The sequence below is a fragment of the Anser cygnoides genome, chromosome 14 (assembly GCF_040182565.1).
Source record: "Anser cygnoides isolate HZ-2024a breed goose chromosome 14, Taihu_goose_T2T_genome, whole genome shotgun sequence".
Classification (NCBI taxonomy): Eukaryota; Metazoa; Chordata; class Aves; order Anseriformes; family Anatidae; genus Anser; species Anser cygnoides.
Genome location: NC_089886.1, coordinates 5,363,416 through 5,387,426, shown reverse-complemented (window position 1 = coordinate 5,387,426; position 24,011 = coordinate 5,363,416). Strand labels below are relative to the sequence as shown.

At 44.3% G+C, this 24,011-nt stretch overlaps 1 protein-coding gene across 2 annotated transcripts in view; it reads left to right on the top strand.

Moving 5' to 3' along the window:
- Positions 1–24,011, top strand: part of ADAMTS2 (ADAM metallopeptidase with thrombospondin type 1 motif 2) — a 191,086-nt gene that overhangs the window by 163,196 nt on the left and 3,879 nt on the right. For both annotated transcript variants that reach the window (XM_048057168.2, XM_067005513.1), the window contains exons 16-22: positions 292–455; positions 1,631–1,790; positions 2,476–2,608; positions 5,445–5,652; positions 6,977–7,106; positions 7,238–7,327; positions 11,579–23,310. In XM_048057168.2, coding sequence (XP_047913125.2) covers positions 292–455; positions 1,631–1,790; positions 2,476–2,608; positions 5,445–5,652; positions 6,977–7,106; positions 7,238–7,327; positions 11,579–12,042 — 1,349 coding nt within the window. In that variant the 3' untranslated portion in view covers positions 12,043–23,310. The remainder of the gene's footprint in view (positions 1–291; positions 456–1,630; positions 1,791–2,475; positions 2,609–5,444; positions 5,653–6,976; positions 7,107–7,237; positions 7,328–11,578; positions 23,311–24,011) is intronic.

The window sequence follows — 24,011 nt, the reverse complement described above, 5'->3', positions numbered from 1 at the left end:
GCAGGCAGAGACAGGCGCACACACTGCGGTTGTGCTGGCCTCATTTCTCTGGCAAGGCAGGCTATGAAAAACCAAAAAAAAAAGAGCGATTGATGTTTCTGGAGCTGAGCAGGAAAGCGTTGGCAGTTCAGTGAAACACCTGAAAAAGTCTTTCCAAACCTGTGAGGGAACAGAAGGAAATTGCACACTGCTGTGCCTGGCCTTTTCTGCTTCTTCCACTGGGACATGAGCACACAAAAACAGAGGTGAGAAGTGAACCTTTACTATTCACGTTTCTTATGTTGTTTCTAGCAATTAAAAATCGCGAAACGGGAAGATTCATTCTAAGTGAAGACAACTACGTGCCAGACTCTAAAGTATTTATTGACATGGGTGTGGAGTGGGAATATCGGAATGACGATGATAGAGAAACCGTGCAGACCATGGGGCCTCTGCGTAATGGAATAGTTATTCTGGTAAGTCAAATGAAAACCATCTTCCATGGAACACAGTGTCAGGATTACAGAGTCATAATGTGCTATAATATATTTTAGATTCCTCTTGTGATTTACAAGAAGACATCTGTTTCGACTGTAAGACAATAGAAGATGTATTTCAATTCCTTTCTCCTAGTTCACTGCTCTGTACACGAATTGTTATAACCCAGGATTACGTGTTGAGCAACCATTTCTCTTGATTATTTCCTGTGAGTAGCCAAGAAAATGGTCACTGAATAAAGACTCTTCAGCCCACTTACCATATCTGTTATGTGATCATTAGTTTAAAAAAAAAATCAAAGTGATTTGTATCAGATAGATCTAAGGACTCCTCCTGTCCATGTTTTGAAAATGTATCATGCAAAGCCCAGTGCAGGATTCTTGGGCTTCGAGGCTGTTTGCTAGAGCATAACCAGTTCTGTACTTTGAAACCCTTGTAACTATATTATTTTTTCATTGCAAAATAGCAAATGATAGACTACAATAAGTAGGAGTAGGTTGATTCAGAATCCCTCTGAAAGCAGCTATAATGTGTTGGTCTGCACCAGCTGAACATCAAAGGAAGAATAAATGTTATGTTTTCAAAGGACCAATATTTTACACTTTATTCACATTGAGTTATGTTTTATTGCATTTGTCTTGGTGCAGTGTGATAGCAAAAACTCTTTCTAAATAGTTTATGCTTCTATCACGATAAAGTAACAAGCCTCACAGAATTCCCAAGATTATCATAGGAATATTTGCATTTTATCAGAAATTTAGGCATTTTTCTTCACCTCTTTCAGTTATTGGTGTATTTGAATTTGCCTTTTCTCTTAGTGGAACTATCCATTATCATTTTAGTAGAACATTTCCTTCCTTTATGATGGGATATGGAAAAAATTTAGTATTGTGAAGTCAGTCCAATGCTGGCAAGAAACATCAGTCTAAATCAACAACAGTCTTTAATACGCAGTTTAGAAACTCTGTGTCACAAGGAGAGAGATACTTTTTCATCAGGAAAAAAAAATGTGTTGAGTGCAGCTAAAAGGTTTAAATCCCTCTGGGGTTGTTTTTGTATCTGAACCGTGATGATTGCTATTTCATGTCATCTCGCATAGCTTCTGATACCAGTCTTTAAATCTTTTTTTCTCTACATCTGTTTTGTTTACTAGGTGATTCCTCATGGTAGTGCCAAGATATCTCTGACTTACAAGTACATGATCCATGAAGATTCTTTGAATGTAGATAACAATAATGTTTTGGAAGAGGATTCGGTATCGTATGAATGGGCTCTGAAGAAATGGTCACAATGTTCAAGACCTTGTGGGGGAGGTAAAAACAAAAAAAAAAACAAACAACAAAGCAGAAAACTGAAAGAAGGAACACCATGTATGGAATTCATTGCTACAAGATGTTAGTGAGAGCAGGAGTATAGGAGGGATTCATTTAAGTTACAAAAAAAGATAAATAAATAACAAATGGTGTTAAAAATCTGAGTAAAATGGCTCTTGGGGCAGATCTGGGATGACTCATTTCCGACTTGTGTTTATTAAACTGAAAAATTGTACAAGTGTGCAAGATTGGGTGAGAGTCTCTGAGACACGAGGGTGCCAAACATCGTGGTGCAGCGGGGACAAGCCTTTAATAAATCTGCATTCTGTGATGTGGACGTTGCAATGTGACAATTCCTCCTTTGGGAGTCAGAGGTAGGCCCTGATCGGTGTCCACCAGTGACGGCAGGTTTCAGCCGCTCAGTGTGGCTGTGCAGGATTGAAACACTAGGTGGTGGTGTTTTTTGCATTATAGCCTGCAGTGAACAGCAAAGGGGATGAACAAGTCTGGGTGCTAGGTCTACAAGAATTCAAGTGTTTATTCAGTGCAATTGACGGTTCTTTTGTAGCATGTTCACCTGTAGCTCAAACTGCAGCCTCTGACAGTGTGTGTGCAGTTTTGTTTGAAACCTGAGTCCCGTGTAAGAACTGCTAGTCCTGAAATTAAGAGGAATGTCTTTCTTCAGGCTACCAGTTCACAAAATATGGCTGCCGGAGGAAGACAGACCACAAGATGGTTCATCGGAGTTACTGCGAGTTGATTCAGAAGCCAAAACCCATTCGCAGGGTGTGCAATCTGCAGGAGTGCTCCCAGCCCATGTAAGTATTACTTGGAGCCCACCAGCACTGGTCAGTGGCGCCTGTGATAAGCATCACACACCCAACTAGCTATTATCAGCTGAAAGAAGGTAGTTTAAGCTTGATCTCTGTTTTTCCAACTTGATGTATGTCTTCAACTTAAGAGCTCTTAAGGACATCTGTACATCATTACGGAGACCCAGGGCTGTGAGGGTGTGATGCTGTATTCCGCTTGTAGAAATACCATTCCTGGGACTGCTGGCTCCTGTGACTTCTAAAATAAGTTGGATTAGAAAAGACGTGCTATCTTGATCCAAACATTTGTGTTTGGGCCATCTTGAGGAAATAAAAAATAGACATAAATTCAGTTTATACCAGTTGATTTTACACAGTGTGAATTAATCACATAAGAACAAATTTACTGAGTGCTACATAAGAAAACCAATGTCATGCATGCTCTCAAACCCAAATCTTCGTGGAGTTCACAGCATATTTTTGGACATGTAAATACAGGGAAAAATATTTGGCCTGCTTGGTTTCTCTGGCTGTCCTCATGTGGCATGGTCCACCTGGTGTACATTCATCTTTGCTGTAGATAGTCAGTTGTTATGAATATTTTTATTTACATTTTTCAGGTGCTTTTTTGACTGGCAGCAGGTTACCCTGCCACACGTAGGGCTCTTATATTACTTATTCTTTATTTTTTATTCCTTATATTGCTACTGCAACAAGGAAGGAGTATGTTGATTTCAGATTTTACCTCTGGAGACTCAGTGTGGATTCCAGGGAGCACAGCAAATAAGTAGAACATATCACACAATATTTCCTAACTTCTTTTCAAAAGAGATTTGAAAAAGAAAAATCAAGAAACGATGCCCCATAAACTCAGCATGGGTCAGGATTTAACATTTATTTATTGGAACTGAAGTAATGACCTAATGATCATATCTCAGCCTCTCTGGAAAGGACTGTATTCTTCTTTCAGCCACAAATATAATTGGACCGAGGTACCACAAAGTCTCAATAGGATCCTAAATTAAACTTGGATTCCTGAATGTTTCTCTTGCCTCTGTTTCTACAGAATAGCATCGGAGCATTTCGCACTTACACATAGGAGAGGCAATTATTTAAGAGATTTTATGAAGCTCTGCAACACCCAGAACCACACTGATATGCTGCTGCTTCATGGTTAATGGGAAAAAAATCAACTTTGACTCAGAAATCACCTTAGAACTCACGGCTGTGAGTTCCACAGCTTGTGTAATTTCAATAGGTTACAAAGAGAAAGTGGGATGATTGCCACTTTACTTTTTGCTTAACTTGGGAGCTTGATGCATTTCTTTGTGCTTATGATATTTCTTAACTATTTCTAAAAACAGGATTTTATGAATACTTTAGGAAAATCACTTCATACTCTGGATATTTCTTCAGTGAAGTGTTCATCTATGCCGCCTTAAAAACCACATGTGATATTTTCCAGTGTCCAAACTGATTTACACGTTTTAAACTCAGACCTTCTGATTTTTGATGAAGTTTTGCCTTCCCCCAAAACCAAACATTTATGATGTTGGGATTCACTCCTGTGGGAACCCAGCTGGGGGGACGGCAGGTGCCCAGCTCATGCATGCACCAGGACCTGGAAGCTCAGCAGCACCCTGGGGTTGGCTGCTTTTGACTTTAAAAATTACAGACCATAACTTCTATGCAGTCTTGGAGGAGCCAGCTTAAAATCAAAACAAATGAAGCAAAGCAAGAGTAATGCTTATCTGAGAGATAAATGAGCAGAGGCTTTGTCTGCACTGTGGTACTTCAGCAGAGCTTTGATTGTACAAGTACTCACAGGGACCATCTGACATAATTATACTAGTGGCAATGTCATACTGTCACAGCTGGAAAGCACCTCACAGTAATACATAAACCTGTATGCAAGAAAAAGTTGGATCTAGTGTCGGCATTAGTATCATATTTTAAAATGGTGACTCAGTCCCTGGACCAAAATGTTAGTCCTTCAAAGCTGAAATTTCATATTGCGGCTATTCAAAGCACTGGCTCCTTGGGTTGTTTTTTAATGCTTCCTTACTTTTCCTTTCCAAAAATATGCAATTCCATTCTCTGTTATGAATTAAACATGATTAAATTTGTGTTTGGGAAAATGCATTTTGAATGACTGAAAGAAAGGCAAGAATAATGGGAAGTTAAAGGTTATGTAAGTGTTCAGCAACACACATTCCTCTTAGTTCAAACCAATGGAATTAGTGTATTTTCAAGCTTAGTAAGGGAGGCCATTTATATTCGGTCTGAGATCATTTAGGCTTCCTTTACATTAAAAAAAGGCAAATTTCATTTTATACGAGTTTTTTTTGAGGTTATTAATGGCTAAATCTGCTTTAACATTCCATAAAGGTGATGGATTTCAATTAGTAAATGGATCTAATACAGTTTTCTGGTAAACAGCTTTGACTGCAGTATAAAAAAATTGTAAATCAATTCTAATTATAGTGGTCAGATCTGCTAACAGGACAGCTCAGAACCACATGGCATTGTCCTACCAGTGTGGAAAGTAACCTTTGGATGCATGTGTGTACCAACTTAGGAGAAAAAAAAAATCAGAGATACTAATTGAAAGACATGAATTTGAAGATCTAGGTCTTATTAGTGATTTTTCAGGGACGTGATCAAATAACACCCCCCAGAACTCTTTACTGGTTTGCTTATCGTCTTCTTTTTCCATATCAGAACCAGTACTAACATCCCGTTAACGCCCTGATAAAGAGTTACACTTCAACAGACAGTTTAAATACATCCAGTTTAGGAGGCAGAGCATTTTATTTAACTTGCTTTCTCTTTACTGATGCAGATGGGTTACAGGAGAATGGGAGCCTTGCAGCAAAAGTTGTGGGAAAACAGGATACCAAGTGCGATCTGTCCGATGCATCCAGCCCCTGCACGACAACACAAATCGGTCTGTTCATACCAAGTACTGCAACAATGATCGTCCAGAAGGCAGGAGGCCTTGCAACCGGGAGCTTTGTCCAGCACAGTGGAGAATAGGATCCTGGTCACAGGTCAGTTTCTTTCTGGGGGCCTCAAGCAACTGATTTCTTATGAGAAAATCATGGAGAGTTCGTTCTGTGCTTTCTATTCCAGTGCTATTTAAGGTGATAAATTAACACCTACACAGAGGGTCTCTGTCTTACGCTGTTACTAATGTGATGGAAGGTGAGTTGGGTGGAGAGATGGTGGCAGTGAACTGCCCAGTGAAGCCATCCTGCAGTGACGATGGATGATTCAGACCCTGTGAAGCCACCTCTCTCCATATATGATGTCAGGGTCAGGAAAGCTGACTTCTGCCTGCTCTTTATTCTGCTCACAATTGTTTACCTGTTGACTTACGCTGAGAGAAGGGCAATTAATTCTTTTGTCATTGTTTTATTGTCTTTCAAGTAAAGAAGACATCGAAGTTTTCAGTTACTGTGGTTAAGGGCAGCTAAGAAAGTTAGGCACCAAGCTCATGGAGATCAAAAGGTGCAAGCGTCTTTGATGTAAAGGCCTTCAGAAGATTAACAGCTCAGTCTCATAAGGTTCTTTCCATAAGCCAAAGGACAGAGTTTTTTTTACCTAGTTTCCTAAGGAAACACAGGACTACTATTCACAGAGCAACTTCTCTTCTACCCTTTTTTTGTTTACCACTGCTATGGGCAAAACAGGATTCAGTCATTCTTATAACAAGTGTCAGGAGCTGAGCATTTTGTGCTTTTCATTGCTGGCTCTTCGGCACACTCCTTGTGTGAGCAAGGAAAGTAATACCACTGTGCACAGACTCTTTCTTGCTGCAGCGTTTAGTAGAGTAATAAGAAGCTTCGTCTATTCATATGTACAAACCTTTGCAGTTATCTAATGGCAGGAAATGTGAATACAATATTGTAACATTAAATTATTCTTATAATTATGATATACAGGATCTTTGCATTTCATCTCAGTATTTCCCCATTAAATTGTTCTAAAAATATGGCTCTACATGTAGATACAACATTTCATTTTGGAACCATGCCATGTAAATATACACAAGCCATTTTTGTCCTCCCTAGGTTTAATAGGTGTCACAAGGAATGCTATCCCTGGTGCACACTATGAATAGGTGCCTCACGTTTGCAGTTGTTTCTATACTGCTTAGACCATTAGCTCTTTCTCAGTGTGTTTCATAAATACTTGTATGCCACAAAAAGCAGTAACACCTCCTCTTGTTTAGTTACTGAAGGTACTGCTCTGGTTCAAATACTGTACCATGTCAGCTCAAATCAAGTGCAGTGGTTTAAAATTTAAAAAATAATTTCTAACCTGTTGTTTTCAAAGGGTGACTCAGAGTCTAACTGGTGCATATCCTTTCAGTGCTCCGTCAGCTGTGGAAATGGCACACAGGATCGCCCAGTCCTGTGCCGGACCAGGGACAATGTTATCGGCCTTTGCAAAGAAGCTAAACCAGAGACCGTAAGGATTTGCAGACTACCTCCATGTCCAAGTAAGTGTTTGACTTTTCTAACATATATTACTCACTGAAAATAAATAAAGTTGATTGCATTTATTTGGATGCACTTCTGACAGGTAAACTACTTAATGCTAATATTTATCTTTCCTTTTCCTCTATTCAAGGAAATGTTTCCGATCCTTCCAAGAAAACCTACATGATACAATGGCTGTCGAGACCTGATCCAGACTATCCCATCCAGAAAATATCTTCAAGTAAAAGACCCATTTATAACTCTGCCTTTGCCCTTAAATGCATGCCACATCGAATGTGGACTTTGCCTTTTGCTCTCTTCTTCTCTCTATGCGGAAAATTCCCTTGACTTTGCCAAGTTTAAATCTTGGGCTGAATCTTTTTTTCACACCAGGCACTCGGTGCTCGGTGTCTTTCTTCTCTGGAGCTTGTGTAGCACTGGTGGTGGAGGTCTTGAAGTGTTGGATGTGTGAAGTTGGATCTCCACAGTATGTTGCAGTCCTCTGAAGGGAAGCTGGGATCAGTTTGCTTGTTGCTTGGTGATGGTGAAAAAAGGCTCTTACTGGTTCATGATGTTCAGTTTGATAGCAAAACTGAGAACTTATTGTGAATGTGATCACATCACAATAATGACACCTTGTAGTGCTAAAGTTCTCCTTTATCTGAAGACCCTAAATCTCATAACTCTAGTTTCAGTTTTCTGACAGGGTAGGCTGTTGAATGACAGAACTTATTCATTCCATTTTCCTTTGTGGTGCTGTTGCTTTACTCACCCTTGCTGCTCATTTTTTTATTCCTGACCCTAACATTTGTGTTTGTGACCTGTGGGAGGGCTCACTGACACCAGACGCTCAGTTTCTGTCGGTACTTGAAGTGCTGCTATGACGCTGTCTGCTCTCGCCAAACTCCTGTTGGTGGTTTGAAATATTTTTCCTTTGTGAAAAGCTGCATCCATTTTCCCATCACACAATTTTTGCCAGTTTTGTTTACTTTCGCTTTAGAAACAAAGACAAAGGCAAAACGGGCATGATCCATGTTGGAGGTTGTGTGGTGGTTCTGTTTACTTGGTTGAGGCAATATGACATTTCATTGACTACGATGTCTCCAGCTGCTCGGCGAGGAGCTATTTATACTCATTACATCTTTGGTCTTTTTTCACCATGTGCATGTCTGACTTGACTGGTACGGTTTGTGCGTGCGTGTGTGTGTGTGTGCTCTATAGAAGTGTCAACTGGCAAACATAACAGTGTGAACTACTACAGAATTACCTCAATTTTTATTGCTTTTTTTTGCTTAGAAGAAGAATTTTAGAAAAATGCCTTAATGTTGAAATGTAAATGGCATTAATTTACCAGATCCAGCTTTAAATATAAACAGTACACTGGTACCTTGAGTTAATCTTCATATGGAGTGTTTTTACTTGAACGATAACTATTACAAGGCAGTAAATGTAATCCGAGGTTAATTTGCACAGTGCATATCCATACCTTCATAAAGACAGGGTTGTTACCTGACTTACTGAAATCTAACTGGCATTGTTGCTTCACCGTACGTGTTTGTGTTGAGGATTTGGAATTCACAACTCATAAAACTGTTTGTGACAGTCAGTAACAATAGTAGAAACGTATCAGTTTTAAACCTGCAGTCTTGGAGCAAATTACTACCTTATTGCATTGATCATGTTCTTTACAAAAGTGGCATTTTTGAATCTTTGGATCTTCAACAGTGTAGCACTTCAAACTTGTCATTATCATGTGATCACATATTTAAATTTTGCTGTTAATATGATAATTTCTTGAAACATGTTAACAATTTACATGACAAGGTGAAAAAGCAAAGACACGTATCTGGCACTGAATACTGTTATGTAAAATAATTGATGTTTAACTGTATAAATATATTCATGACTGTTACCTTTAAATAGACAATGTTTAGTGATGTTTCAAGAGATGGGTGGCTATAGAGAATGGTGCAATAAGGTATCTGGGCATTGTGCACTATGTCTATATGCACTTTGGTTTATCAGGGATATTTTATTAGTGTTTTGTATGTATTTAACATAATATTAAAGATGTGCCAATTCAGTTTGCTTTTCAATATTTTTTATGAGACTAATGTGTACCAAAGTGACTGTGAAACTGATTTATTTTTTTCTTACTGATGTTTTGAAGATATACTTCCAGTCTGTCATGCATACTGCAAGTAAAAATAAATAAAAGTTCAGCAAATCTGGATATTTTGGTTTGGATAGAAGATTAAATTTTCATTCTGACATTCATAAGATACAAAGTTTATTTACATAACTTATCAGATGTCATTAAGCATATTACTTAATGCAGTTTTATTTTCATGCATTTTTAAGCTGACATTACAGACTTTGACAGAAAAAAGGCATTTTTCTAAAGGTGTTTTTAGTGATTCTAACAAAGCCAAGAACAGATCTGCCTTGTTGAAACTGCATTTAAGTTACGCTTGTTGACTTCTATTTTGCAAGCCATTTAGAGAAGCTTGCATTAAAGTGATGCAACACAAGGCAGAATGTTCAAAGGGGATTCTACGTGGTATGTAAAAAATATGTAAAGCTGTATAGGCACATGCAGTCCTTTGTATAGCATTACGCCTGCAGATACTAACAGTTCCAGTTTTTAAAGGCTGGTCTGAAAACCTGTCCAAAACCAAAATACTATTCTTAGGTTCCTAAGGAAGGAATTGTTTTCCTTTTCCATCAGCCTCACAGTTTAGCATTTGCAAACTATGAAAATGAACTGATGCATTTGAAAACAAGAATAAGGATTGTTTTTCTGCAACAAATGCAATGATTAGGGCATAAATACAGTGCAAGAAAGGTGTTTCACCTTTGTCAGTCATTGGTAGAATTTGAAAGCAGCAGCAATAATTCTTAGTTTATTTTAGACTGATATGTTTGCCAATTAAACACCTGTAGCGCCCTATTTTGTTAACTGAGGATGAGTGAAGAGGCAACACCTACACTTTCTGAGTTCACTTAGTATCTCTGAATCTGCTCTGGTTTTCTACTTTGCTGTAAGGTTGCTGACAGGGTAAGTCAGTATTCCTAGCAGGATGGTAAATGCGAGCTCCAGGAACGCGCTGTGTGATCACATGTGCTCTGAGTAAAGGCGGGTAATTGGAGTTACTCATCTTTTACTGTAAGAGTAGGTGGAGATGTAGGAAGAGTAAGGAGAGAGGCAGAAGTGATTTCATCTGCCTCAGCACTGTGGTCACAGAGAAAATATTTTGTTACTGATTTTGCCAAGTGTTGGTCCGTCTGCCTTTCTCCTTGGCACTCTCCTCTCCTGCAAGCCCTCTGATTCCTCTTGCTTCCAGCCTGGGCTGCGTGTTGGGAACTTCACTTCCCTGCAGCTCCCGGTACTTCCCGGCTCCATCACTTCACCCTTGAGACACAGGAGGCCTGGGGCTTGTCTGTGGGACAGAGGACAGGAGCTTCTCTCAAAGGAGCCTGCTAAGCCTTCGCCATCCATCCACCACCAGTTCATAGTGTCTTCACATCCTCTGAGCAGAAATCACATGGGCTTGAGTCATCTCTGAGTAGACTTCAGTCAGTGCCTCTTTAGGCAATCAAATAGTATGATCTGTTCCACTTTAACACCCTAGCCTACATCATGCCACCTACGGTTCAGAAAGATCAGGATCTGGCATGATACCTGTACTGTAACGCACGATGTCATAGCAGGTGTTGGCAGCTTAGAACCCATACATTATCATTCTTTCCCTTTCATTACATTTATTTTTTATTTTTATTTTTATTTTTTTACTCAGGGAAACAAAAAATGACTTTTTTATTATGAGTCTCCCAGTCATTAATGGACTGGCTTGGCTCCATCTCACTGGAGTTTGTTGGCCTAAAAATACCAGCTCTGTTCGAGGAGGAGGAGAAAAGCCTTATGCTAAATGCACCACTTCTTTTTCAAGCAAGGGACATGCTCGGGCAATGCTGCCATTTTCAGAACCGGGGTACCTGGAAGAAAAATCACTCCAGTGGGAAATGGATTAATTCTGAGAGTTACATGGTTCACACAGAAATAGGACTTGACTTTCTCAAAGCAGTGAAGATAGACATAAATTCCCCCTGACTTTGGTTAGTCACTGCTAGATTGCATAAAAACATTAAAAGGTGCAAAGGGAAAAAAAAAAAAGGGTTTCTTAATATGAACCTTGGTGACAGTCTTCAGGGTAGCACTTGCAGAATGCAAAGCCAAAAATTAGTGTTCAGGTCCATCAGCGTGGACGGCGCCAGTACACGGAGTTTAGATCAGGTTTTGCTTTCCTTCAAGCGAGTCAAGCTTTAAGTTTAGCATTAAGTCTGCTTCTGCTGATAGAAGGCTCAGTTGCCAGTTTCCCATCCCACGTTAAAATACCAAATCCTCAGCCCACTGTCAAAGCCTCAGCTGTGTTTCTTTTTCTGATTAACGTGAAGATGCTCTTTATTTATCTGTTCCCTTTTTCTCTTTCAGAAGATCATTGTCAAGGAGACAAGTCAATGTTTTGTCGCATGGAAGTTCTCTCTCGGTACTGTTCAATTCCCGGTTACAATAAGCTCTGTTGCAAGTCCTGTAATATGTACAACAACGTAACCGAGGAAGGCAATGCGACCAAATCTAACATAAATAAGAATAATGTCATTGAGGAGGAATTCCTGACAACCCTCAGCCCTCTCACAGGAGTTTCCACCACACAGCCTGCCACCAGCCCTCCTCGTGTTTCCAAACCACACGTGCCTCCTTCCAATGCAACCGAAGAGCACCCAGAAATTAATGCGGTGGACGTTCCCTATAAAATCGATGGGCTGGATAACGAAGTGTCACAGCACAACATCATTACACGGAGGAGGATACCTTATGAAAGGACAAGGAATCAAAGAATCCAGGAGCTGATTGCTGAGAAAAGGAAAAAAGAGACTCTTAGAAAAACAAACTAAAATGGAAATATGGCACAAAAACATTTTTCTCTTATAGAGATGTTACCAACATCATAGGATTGCCCATGTCGTAGAGACTAAAAATGGGGAAAAATCAAAGTGGTGCTATGGCAGAGATGCCAAATTCTAAAGCCTACTATAAATGGAAACGACAGATTGTTTTGTAAGTGCTAATCTGAACACTTTGACAGCTAGGTTTTTCAGGGTACAGTAGAGTATTAGTGCAATATCATTACAGCATTTCACTGAATCCAAACAAACCTTAATACGTAAGCCAGGTTAGCAGGTTTTTTTGTTTATGGGCTCGTTTAAGTCTACTAAACCCATGTAATACTGCTTGGGAATAGTAATGGGAGTTAACACATGATGGAGGAAAATGGTCCCAAGACATTAAAGATCCCTTTAATACTGACAAGCAGGTGGTCAGCAATCCTGTGATGCTTCTGTGCATTGCGTAAAGCCAGGCACTAACTCAGCCCCCGGTTCAGGAAGGTACCTGAGGACGTGGCAGCCCCAGGTTAGCCGGCTTCAGGCGAGCTGCTCTCGTGGCTACAGCCAGGCATGTGCTCATGTAGCTTTCTTAACCGGGACTGCGTAAGAAAATATATAGAAAATTCTGTAGCCGTATATTTATGTGTAAATTAAAAACTGACAAGCAGTAGTTTACATATTTCCATAAACAGTTTTAAAGGATTCTCCCAAACGTTCGAATATGTGCAAGACATTTAGGATTAGGGTAGGTCCGGCCAACTTGGACTGACGACAGCCTAGTCTTTCTGTTTACAAGTATCCATTCATATAACGCAACAGCCTCAGTGATCTTCGTTGGTTGGTGCTTTTTTTGTGGTCTGATTTTTCTTTCTACCCACATGCTGTTTAAGTTAAAGATGACTGGATTCTTGTTGCCTTTTCTTTGGTGCTTTGTTAGGAAAACTTTTTTTTTCTCCCATAGGACAAGGTTATTTTGGAGGAAATCATATTTTTCTTCCTTTCCATAGGACAGCTTTATTGGCACAGACGTGAACAACTGTTCCCTGTGCCCCTACACGTACAGGTACACCCCTCCACACACACAGTACCAGGTCTGCTAGAAATGTGTAACCTGACAACCCTTTGAGTACTTCCTTTCCCCTCAGGGTCATCATGGTTTTCATCGGTCATTTCAAATTCCTGGCTGGAGATCAGAAGACAAATTCAAATCAGCTGTTTAATTTGGGGATTGTTCTGTCCTTGAGGTCTCAGGCAATGGGGAGGTCAGTAAGATACAGCCTTCAGCATCCAATGTCAGAATTATCTCTGCCATCCCAACAGAATGGCAGGTGAGTAAATCAGGCACTAAAGGCTTTATCCAGAGCCTGTGGAGAGCAGTAGAAAAGCTGCTGCTGGCTGAGGTGTGGGTTTAGCAGGGCTGTGCTTGTACAGGGACTGTGGATGTAGGTGAGGAAATTGTCCTTTCTCCCCCCAGCCCTGGAAACTCTCCCAGGAGCGTGGCGCAGGCTGGCAGCGTGCTCTGTGGCCTTCCTTCTGCAGGTGGCATCTGAGCTGTTTTTCTCCTGTCTTCTGGCTTGGACTCTTTCATTTCTTTCCTCTTTGCTGGTCAACTTTCTGCAAAGCCCAGGACTTCCCTGAAATCCTCCTCTTGCCACTCGGGAGGTCTGCTTCAGATTTTCCAGTCCGAGAGGAAGATCTCATCCTCCGGCTATCACATTAGCTGGAGCTGTTTGGAGTTTGAAGCAGAGCCAACTAGAAGCCTGTACATAGTCACAGGGACATTGGGCATGTGCCAAATTTCCAGCGACGGGTAAGCTCTCCCGTGGCCTGGCTGCTGTCAAAAAAGCTTCAAAAATACTGTAAGGTGAAAACCACAAATGGCTTCCTGCGACCCCACCGGGGCGGCCCTCCTGCCCTGCGCACCACGGCTGAGCAGGATGCCCAATTTCCTCTTCAAAATGTGACAAAACAACAAACCGTGCAGCTGCTCCTGCTGGAAAGGGCCAAGAGCTTGCAGGAAAATCAGTCTTTGCAGCGCTGAAATGGCCTGAACTGTCACCAGAAACGTTTGAAGGACGAGTCTGGTTTAAGAAGAGGGCCTGACGGAGGTAGTAGCCGAGGCAGAGAAGGAAGGTTTTCAGCTGGCGTGACAGCATCAGGAGTCCCTTCTTGGACTGTGGTGGTACGTTCGGGTGAGTGAGTGGGAGCCGCTCAGATGGCGTAGGGATGGGAGCGAAGGCCGGGAAGTACAACAGGACGGATAAAAGCCCAGAGCACCAGCAAACATCTCCTGGGCCAAGCAGACGTGGCTGCAGCTGTGACGGCAGCAGCCAGCCAAGCTGCAGGGGGGAGCAGCCGCCCCTGGCCTCTCCGAGCTGGCTTGGTTTCCATGCCAGTGCTGCAGCAAGCTGCTCCAGCGGCCCCCAGGAAGATGCTGCCGACAGAGAGAGCAAGTTTCTGTAACAGTGTAGGGTCAGGTCACATCGGTGTAAAACAGCAATGTAGTAATAATGTGCACTGAAGGGGAAAAAAAACCACCGTGCTATTTATAAGTAAGGAAGACGTGTCTAAAACAACATTGTTCCAGCAGCTGTGCCACCGGAGGAGCAAGCTGTAGTTGGGCTCACAGCCTGTAGTCATAGTGAGTATTTCTTGCTTTTCATATTTCGTTTACACAGACGTGGTCAGTGTAGAACTCATCTCTTCCCCTTCAAGTTGTTATCCTGTTTTTAGATCTGTGAACAATAAAAAAAAAAAAAAAAAAAGAAAAAAAAAAGCCAAGCTTTGTCATAGCCTAGAAGTATTTTCCAAGCATATGAGAAACTTAGGAAAAAGCCCCGCCAAACCCAAGGACAGAGAGGGGCTGGGGCTTGGAGTTACACAGGTGGTGAGGTAGAAGTTTGCTCCCTGGTTGGTACCTGTTTTACTCTCTGGGACTTCGTGGAGACCCATATCTCTGGCCTGCAGAAGCCTGAGGTAACACATCTGATGGCTTCTGGTCTTCCTTAGCATCAGGAACAGGCTTAGACAACCAGGCAATGTGAAGAAATGCCACATGAGGAGGTGCCCACAGCTCAAACGCCATCTCACAAATGCCTCTTCTCTCCACAGAGCTTTTAAGTTGCATCCCAATAGCGAGTGGGGCAGGATTTTTTTTTTGGTGTGGCTTCAAGTGTCCTTTCTGCACACAGCACGAGCAAAGGCCCGTTCCGGTGCAGTGACCAAATCTTCAAAAGGGATTCAGCGGTTCTGTGCTGAGCATTTCCAGCTGTGTCCCCCAGCGAGCAGGGCTGGGCAAGGTCAGCACCACCACGCGAGGGCTGATGCTCAGGGGTTCGCTCTTGCGCGGCGCAGACACCCTGGCTGGACTTGCAAAGCTGGTTCGAAGTGCAGAAACTTGACCGCTTTGCTTTTTCTCCAGAGTGAGTCAGTTCTCAATCAAACAGACCAACAGCATTTTTCCAGATAAGGTGGAAATTTCTGCTGTGTTCTGGATCTGGTGTGGTGCTACGCTACATCTGGTGCTCATTAGGGACCTGATGCAATGCCTGGTGACATCTGCATTTAGGAAGGGCTTGCTCCTTTTTCAGTCTCACCTTTTTAGGGGTTTAATTTGATTTATTTCTTGCTATTTTTACTTCTACTGAATGTTTTTCTTGCTGCTGTTTGGGGAACACTGAAATGACATTCGAAGGAGCAGCTTCAGTCTAGATTGCCCAGACACAGACTGGCTCGTCTCCTTCTGGAGCAGGGGCACCAGCTGCCTTCTCTGTACAGTCTAGCTGCATGAGGAAAAAAAGTCTCCATACCAGGAAAGGTGCCTTCTTTTCAAGCTGACGTGCGTATCTCAGAAGATGTTTTTTCAGCAAGTGCCTTTGATGGTGGTTTCCTAAGAACATACACCACACCTGTACTGGAAAACAGAGAGCAGAGCTCTGTCCATAAAGAAAAAGCAGCACAGGGCACTAGGTTGGGTAAGCAGATGCTTGTTCCTTGTTACCTGGTGGAAATTTTGGTCATTTATTGGTTGGTTGAACTTTGACAGCTCTATCCTTTTTTCTACAGGGCTGTAATTGGGCAAGAGCATCATCAGCGTATGTCTCCTTTAACCATTTTGTTGTTGCCCAAGTACTGCATTTTGAGACATAATGCGCGGAATAGTAATTTAATTTAACTTAATCCCCAGAAACTAAAGAGAGCAGATTTAGAAGTAAGCTGGTTTATGTTCCTGCAGAGGCTGTCTCAGAGCTCTGAGAGCTAAAACAAATGTACTCCCATTAAGCAATGCGTTTTGTGATGTCTGTTCATCAAACCATACAAATACACAGCTCTCTTATTTTTTCTGTTTGTCTGAGCTTAAAACACAAGTGTCAGCCCCTCACCAAAAAAAAAAAAAAAAGATTTAAAAAAAAGATCTCAAACCAATTTATGTTCCTTTGGTTCCAATCGACTGCCATTTTTCCACCAACATGCCTTTAAAAATTTCTGTAATCTATTATGAATGCATCACTTTTTATATTCATATATCCATTCAGTATTTAGAACCTCACAACATCTCCATAGAATGCTTTCAGATATTTTGAGAATTTTATAAATGGTGCTTTACCAGTACTCAAAGGGTTTTATGTTTTATTTTAGTACGTAATGCATTTAATGTCTTATTTACTCACCTACAATGCACAGTATTAGCTATGTTCATCTGAATATCTATATGCAACTTCCATTCACTTACATATGCCTTAACAGAAATTGCAATAAATAGCCATTTCTTGTATATTAAAAATGTATATACAAATTAGAATCTTTAATTTTATAATTTATTAAATTCGAATGTCTGTGTCCTTTTGCAAAGTGTTTGACTTTTCCCTGTGCTTTTTTTTTCACTGAAGTAACACTGTGCAAAGATGCTGGGGAAGGAGAAACTGGCATCTTTAAACTCAAAGCCAATTCAATTTTTAAAACTTTATCTTAATGGATTGGGATTGGGATTGGGAGTGGGATATACTTCCTGCCAAAGTTCTATTTCGTTGTTACAAAACCAAATTTACCTAAGCCTGCTTGAGACTCTCATGTTTTACATCCTGCTGAAACCCATTCTGTCCATGTATCATCTTAAATGCTCAGCTACTTGGGCTTCCATTGGGGACTGATGACCAAATTTTGCTTTGCAAGTCCTATTGATAAAATAATTGCTCCTTTCCATGAAATTCTTTTGCATACATTTTCATGCCATATTCTGCAAGCTCATAGCCAGCTTCCCTTTAAAGCATAATTGAATTTCTTCCACCTAATTGAATTTTGTTGCTTGAGGATTTGAAAGTTCCCCGCTTGCCTTGATTATTCAGCTAGCACCATGCCGTGCATTGAAGTCCGACATGTTCTTTAATCAGGTAACAGGCCACCTCAGCATTTTCAATTCAGAAAAAAAGCATTAATCTATTGAAATGCCATGGTAAAACGGACCAGACAAAACACGGGTTTCATTTCATGTGACAATTTGCATAGTATCTAATTTACAGCTGCGACAAGGGCTGTATTTAATTGGCTCTTGGTTTCCCTCAAAGTCTTTATGCAGCTGGGGTTATTGAGTCACCAACCCAAGGGCCAGAGGAAAAGCAGCCTCTGGTCCCAGAGGGCAGGGAACAGGGCTCGCTGTGCCTGCAGCCGGCTGGCAGAGGAGGAGAGGGGCTGCTCTGGTACCAGAATCTGCCTCACATTTGTACCCCAGGCAAAAAAAAGCACACAGTGGGTTTCAAACACCCCTCCCTCCCCCAGCCTTAGTCTCTGAAATGCCTGAAGAAGGCGGCTACAGGAAGGCAGGTCTTCCTGTCCTGGCCTGCGTTAACATTTGAGCCCCTTTGTGCCAGCTCCGCAGGCGTGGACCCACCAGCATTTTCCAGCAGCAGCCTGGGGGCTGCTCTGACCCCCTTTCTCCAGCCCAGGGGCATGGGGGCGATGCCAAAGGCCTCCTTATCTTGCAGCATTGTTTTCCTTTGCTCCCCTTTCTGTCACATTTGCTGCTGCAGCCAGGCACAGTACCCAGGGCCCAGCTGGGGCCTCTAGGCCCGAACCAATCCTGGGCTATCAAAATGTTTTCAGAAGCAGCTTAGGGAACAGCAATGTGAGTGTTTGGCTCAGGAGAAGGCATTATGCTCATGTCCCTAAAATGGAGTAGGCCAGTTCTGGTCTTGTCACAGATAACAAAGTCTAGCACTGCAAGGAATTCAGAAGCACAACGGGTTAAACAGCACCGAATAAATCACAAGCTGGGATTTAGTCACCCAGCTCAGAGCAGGATGTGCATTAAAGCAGAAAGCTTGCTGGCAGTGGAAGGAGAAGAAACATTACCCTAAAAGAGAGATGCTGAGGGGAAAATTCTCTGTCTTGTTTGCACAGGCAATGTCCGTACAGAATCCTGCTCTCACAGCATGCACAGATACCAAATGCCGGTGCGTTGCTTGTTCCTGAACACAAAGCCATGTCTGGCTCCACAAATCCACACAAAAGCAAACCCACCACGTGTGATAAATTGCTTTATGGTGTGTGCATACGCCCATCTTCCTCACATGCAAGGGGCTCGCTGGCTCGTGCCCAGCAGGCAGAGATGCTGCAGGGCTGCCTGGAGGGCAGCGGGGGGAGCAAAGACAGGAGGGGTGGGCTAGGGATGGAGTTGCCCAGCAGAGAACCCCCAAATCTGCTTGCAGACCCACTAACACCAGGCTATGGGCAGAGCAAGGAGTCCGTGACGATAAACCAGAGCCTGCCTGAGTAAATATTTGTGTCTTGGAAGGACGCGCCACTTGGTGGTGCAGAAGTGAGCAGGGACTTGGGGAATCCCACAGCTGGCTCCACTGAGAGCTCTCAGGGGGACCAAAAAAAAATGGCAAAAAAAAAAGCAGGAAAGTAGATATTCAAGTTGTTCTCAATTACACCAGGTAGAAGAGAGCTCCTTCAAAGTGCTGTGGCACTCTGACTGCTGTCACACAGTGCCCAGGGTCAGCTCAGGCTTTGCTCTGCTCTTAGGGGTCAAAGAACGGCGCAGAGCCCTTCTGGGGGCTGAACATCCTCGCTCCCCACCACCACCCTGCCACAATCTCTCTTCATGAGCAGCTTTTCAAACCGAGCAGGGGACCGAAGTGACAGAGGCACTGAACCACATCAGTGCACACACACTCTTAAAAACTCATTTCAGCGAGCAGGAAACCAGTGAGGTCTTCAGAGCAGAGGGAACCAAACCCTGCTTGCTTGGAGCTGAGGGCTGAGGCCCCTCTCGCACAGCACGTATGTACGCTGACCTTTGTCCATTTGGGTTCTTTTTCAGAAAGAGGAGAGGTGGGTCAGTAGCTTGGCAAGTTCAGACCCTTTTCCCCCACCAGCAATGCCATATGGGGTTTAGAAAGGAGCTAGGCAAGTAAAGTTCAATTCTTTAAAAGCCTGGCCGGCAGGAACCAACTCGTTTGCTGCAAGAGGTGACACGATTCGCATGGCTCACTGCTTTGCTTGGTCCAGCTCTCACAACGCTGCCGGGGAGTTAGGTCAGCCACTAACTCGGGGCTGGCTTCTTTCAGCCGTGTAAAGACAGACAGGACAGGGTGAGTGGTGAAACGGAAAAAATCCCGCCCCCGTCTGTAACAACAGCGGTGAAAAGCACGGGCGAGGAATCGGGCGAGGAATCTCTGCTCCTGCGCAGAGCCCCCCAGGCAGGTACCGTGACCTGCGGGCAGCCTCGGCCCTGCCATCATCCCTGGCCACCCTGCTGGTTTCAGCTGGAGGCTGGATGTGCGTTTCTAAAATCTGAAATGAGGTATGGCAAAATATCCTCATACAAAGACACAATGTGACCTTCCGCAGAACTGTAATACCATAAATAAAAATTATTTATATTTTATCAACGAAATACCCTGGGCTGGATTTCCAGAGGAAGCGGCCAGCGAGCAGCCCCCAAGGTTTGCACATTCGGAGATGCCAAAGTAGCTTAACAAAGTCAGTCGCTGTGTCCTGGTGTCCTCACCGGCACCGAGCTCCAGCACCACGGGCAGCTGGCACCTGATGAGAGCCGGGCTGGCAAACCCATGAAACTGGCACCTCCTCGAAATGTGCTGCAAAGGCTCCCTGGAGTCATTTTCCAAGCTGAACTGAAATCCCAGGGAAGCACCTACATTGCTCTGAGCTTTTTCTAAGCCTCCCAAAAGGACTGAGCCCATGTTTCCAGGCGGGTGGAGAGCTCAGCCCCTGCAAACAAGCCTTGTGCTAAATGGCGAGGGGCTGAGATACCAAGTCTGTGCTGCAACCAGTTCCTTGCTTGAAAAAGAGAAAGAAATAATTTCCAGAAAGCCTGTGTGCATCAATTACGGTGTTTGCACAAGCAGCTGCCCCTGGTTACTGTGTGAGCTGCCGTCAAGGCAACAACCGTGGGTACGACATTTCTAACCTGGCTCCGTCGAGTTAATACAAAAACAGCCCATTAACGTTTCATGGGAATATCTTTGCTGCATACCCTAGCTTGCTGCAATGCGTGGGAGGTCAACGGGCTGTGGGATATAATTAGAGAACAGAAATCATCCGGAATCTGGCACAAATCAGGTCAAACTCCTTTCCTTTCTTGAAATTTCAATGTCAAAGATGCAAGAAAGCAGCAGCTCTCTGCGCCATGGCTTTCAAGTGCTCGGGATTGCTCCTTTCCTGATAATCTGACAAGGTTTCAGTGAAGAGCAGGGGCTGAGGGGTGCCCAGCAGCATCACTGAGCACCACGAGCCTCCCGCCCACACACGGACTTCAGTTTGCCACGCCAGGCCGGAGGGGCTTCTACTCTTTTACCTTTTCTGTACGGATTCATAGCCTAGGAAAACATAGGGTGTTTTTTTCCCACCCAAATAAATATTCCTTGCCATCATCCAAAGCAGAAGTTATTTCTGAAGGAGCTTTGGCAATGCTGGAGCCCCGCAGGTGGAGGCCGGGTTAGCCAGGCAGCGCCGTGGTGGCTGCAGAGCTGCGCTTTGGCATTGCAAATGCTCTTCCTGAGCACACCCAAGATGGGAACTGATACTTTCTATCCATTCAGGGCTCCCAAAGATGAACTGTTTTGTTTATCCAAACACCAACAAGCTTCAAAAACGCCTGAAGGAGACTTGCCTGTTCCACCTGTGCAGCTCCCATGGCTGAACTGCTTTAAGGCAGGTTTTCCCCAGACTGGAAGTGTTTGAAAAGAGCTCACAAGCAGAGCACCAAACAAGAAGTAACACCCCGACATTTAGATCTCAGACACTCAACCAAGCCTTGCAGAACTCACAACTCCTGTTTTCCCTGGCAGCTTGGGCACCGCTGCAGTTGCTGTTTTCTTTTGCCATTAATCCCATTTGGTTACGGTTTTCGTGCACTCAGGAATGCTGATTCACTGCGCTCACTCGGGGGAGGCTGCAGGAGATGGGGATGGTTTAACCAGAGCCGCCCCAGAAATGCTGGGAAGAAACCTATGGCAGTTTTGGGAGACAAACAAGTGTTCAAAGGTGCATCCTTTTTTTTTTTTTTTCTTTTTATTTTTTTTAATTAAAAATCTGAGCAACCACTTGAAGAAAGAGAAAACAGAACGACTGTGGTTGAGGTAACAGAAGTAAGGCATTGCTGTAAATTATACGTGGATGGTAGTAGCTACTCTTTAATCTCTATCTGGTGTTTTTGATATCACCAAGAAAATACAAAAGATGAGGGAGAACAAATCATTTATATGGGGGTTATCTGAGTTATTGCAGCAGCAGGGACTTGTAAAAATGTGATTTTCCTACAGTAACATCAGACAGCTGAAGAAACTCTTTTCAATAGATGAAAGGGATTTTTATTGCAAAACTGTATTTTTAGCCTGGTTTCATAAGGAAAGATGCCTTACCTAACCCCGTCGTTTGAGGATCCTGATCTCTTTCAAGGCTCTCGGGCTGCTCCTTGGAGAAATCTAAGGGAAAGGAGAACTCTAAGCTGCGAGTTGTTGCTAAAGCATAACCCCTGCTGATCATTGCTGTTAGCATATTTAGTGCATGAAGGCTGAGGGTCATTTAATCTAACTTAACATCAACAACTAGCTGTGTGCCATCCGGAATCCCAACAAACACCTTCAGCTTGCACACCTTTTAAACACCGGGCAGCGGATAGCTCCAGAGAGCAGGTAATCTCCGGTTTGAGCCACACCTAAATGGATGCGTGAGTCCTTTGAGCTGCTTGTTTCTCTCCACCAGAGCGAAAGAAAGAACCTGGATGATGAGTGTAGACTTGGGCCACCAAATCAGCTGCCAAAGCTGATCCAGCCCGAGTGACAGTAACACTGAGAATATTTGCACTAAAACTAAAGAAGGGGTTTTCAGTCTAGGATAGCTGCTTTTCTCTCCGCCCCTCCCAGCAGCTCAGGACGTGTGGTGTGGGGAGGTTAGGGGACACAGGGACATCGTGCAGCGCGGCTGTTCCCTGGTCCTTGACAGCAGGAACCGAGGGCAGCATTTGGAAATAACAGCAGAAGGAAGATTCTGCTGCAAAACTGCAGTTCACCTCCCCACCCACCGTGCAGGGGAGGCTACAAGCAGGATGCTGGGGTTATACCAGAACTGCAATCAATTCACAGCGTGCTAATAAGCCTGAAAACAAAGGAAACCCCTTGCTGCCTGGAGACCGCTGGCCCTGGAGGTCAGACTTTGCCTGCCCTCCTTGCAGAGCGATTTTCTGCAGTGCGTTTGTGTGGTCTCCCTCGGCACAGGGCTGGTGGATGCCGCAGGGCGAGGGGGCTGGGGAAGGCACGGGGATGGAGGGGAGCAGCAGCAGCGCTGGTGAAAGCCACCCCCAGACCCGAGCTGGGAGGCACGAAGCCACCCAGGAGAGAAATCGGACAACCTAAGGGCCGCACCCTGCACGCAGCAGCGAAATGCATCCGAACCACCGCACCGCTGCTCGCACACCCAGCTCGGTGCACGGAGCCTCCCCTGGCCGACCACCCAGCACAGCCCTGCAGCAGCAGGACTCTGACCCGGGCTGGGCTCATCCTGCCCGGCCGGGGCTGGTTTGCGGCTCGGCTGCGTTTATCACACCGGGGCTCCAGCGGGGAAGGGCTCCGGCTGTCTATATTTAGCACCAACAACAAAACAGGCAGCCGAGTCAGCTGACTGGGCGCAGCGAGCACGGTTGAGTTGTAGACAGCACGTATCCTGCAAGGAAAACAGGGCGAGAAAGAGCAGGGGCCGGAGCTGGGGCTCGGGGGAGCTGGAAGGTGCCGAACACCCGCAGAGGCTGCGGCTCAGGTAAGGGCAAGGCGCTGGCGCACGGAGCTTTGTCCTCGGCATGGCTGGAGGGGAACCCGGGTGGTCACAGGCACTGAAACGCTGGGGAGGAGCAGGGAGGGGAGGGCTGGGGGGGTGCCAGGGCTGCTGGGGCCAGCAGGATGGTGGGTGACTGCAGGTGACAAGGTGACCTCCTCACGGCGTGGCCGTGGTGGCAGCAGCGGGGATGCGGCCGGGCTGGAACCCATCCATCCCAGCAGAAGAGCGATGTAAGTAGGTAACAGTTTCCTTCGGGAGGAAGGAGGCGTTGGCAGGGCTCAGTTAATGATCTGTGTGGTGCTGAGCCCCCGGCGACCCCCTGCCTGTCCCTGGAGCCCCCCGCTGCCCTGGGCTGCAGGCCTGGTGCTGTGACTGCTCGGTGCCGGGCTGGGAGGGAGGGGAGAAACCTTTCCCTTGGAGCTTGCAGAGATAAGAAAGAAGCAGGTAAAGACTAAAGAAAGGGAAATAAAAAGGCCATGAGGTTTAAAACGAGCCCCTAAATTCAGCAAAGCCCACCTCGGCTGACATTGCAGTCGCACCTGAAGTGAGAGCCAGCAGCAGGATGGGCAGGGGTGGGCACGGGGCGCTGCGTGAGCCGCTCGCTTGCGTGCCCTACGGGAGCCGCAGCCTCGCGGAGGCTCAGCAAAGCCAGGCTTATTTCCAGCAATGACAAGCAAGGCACT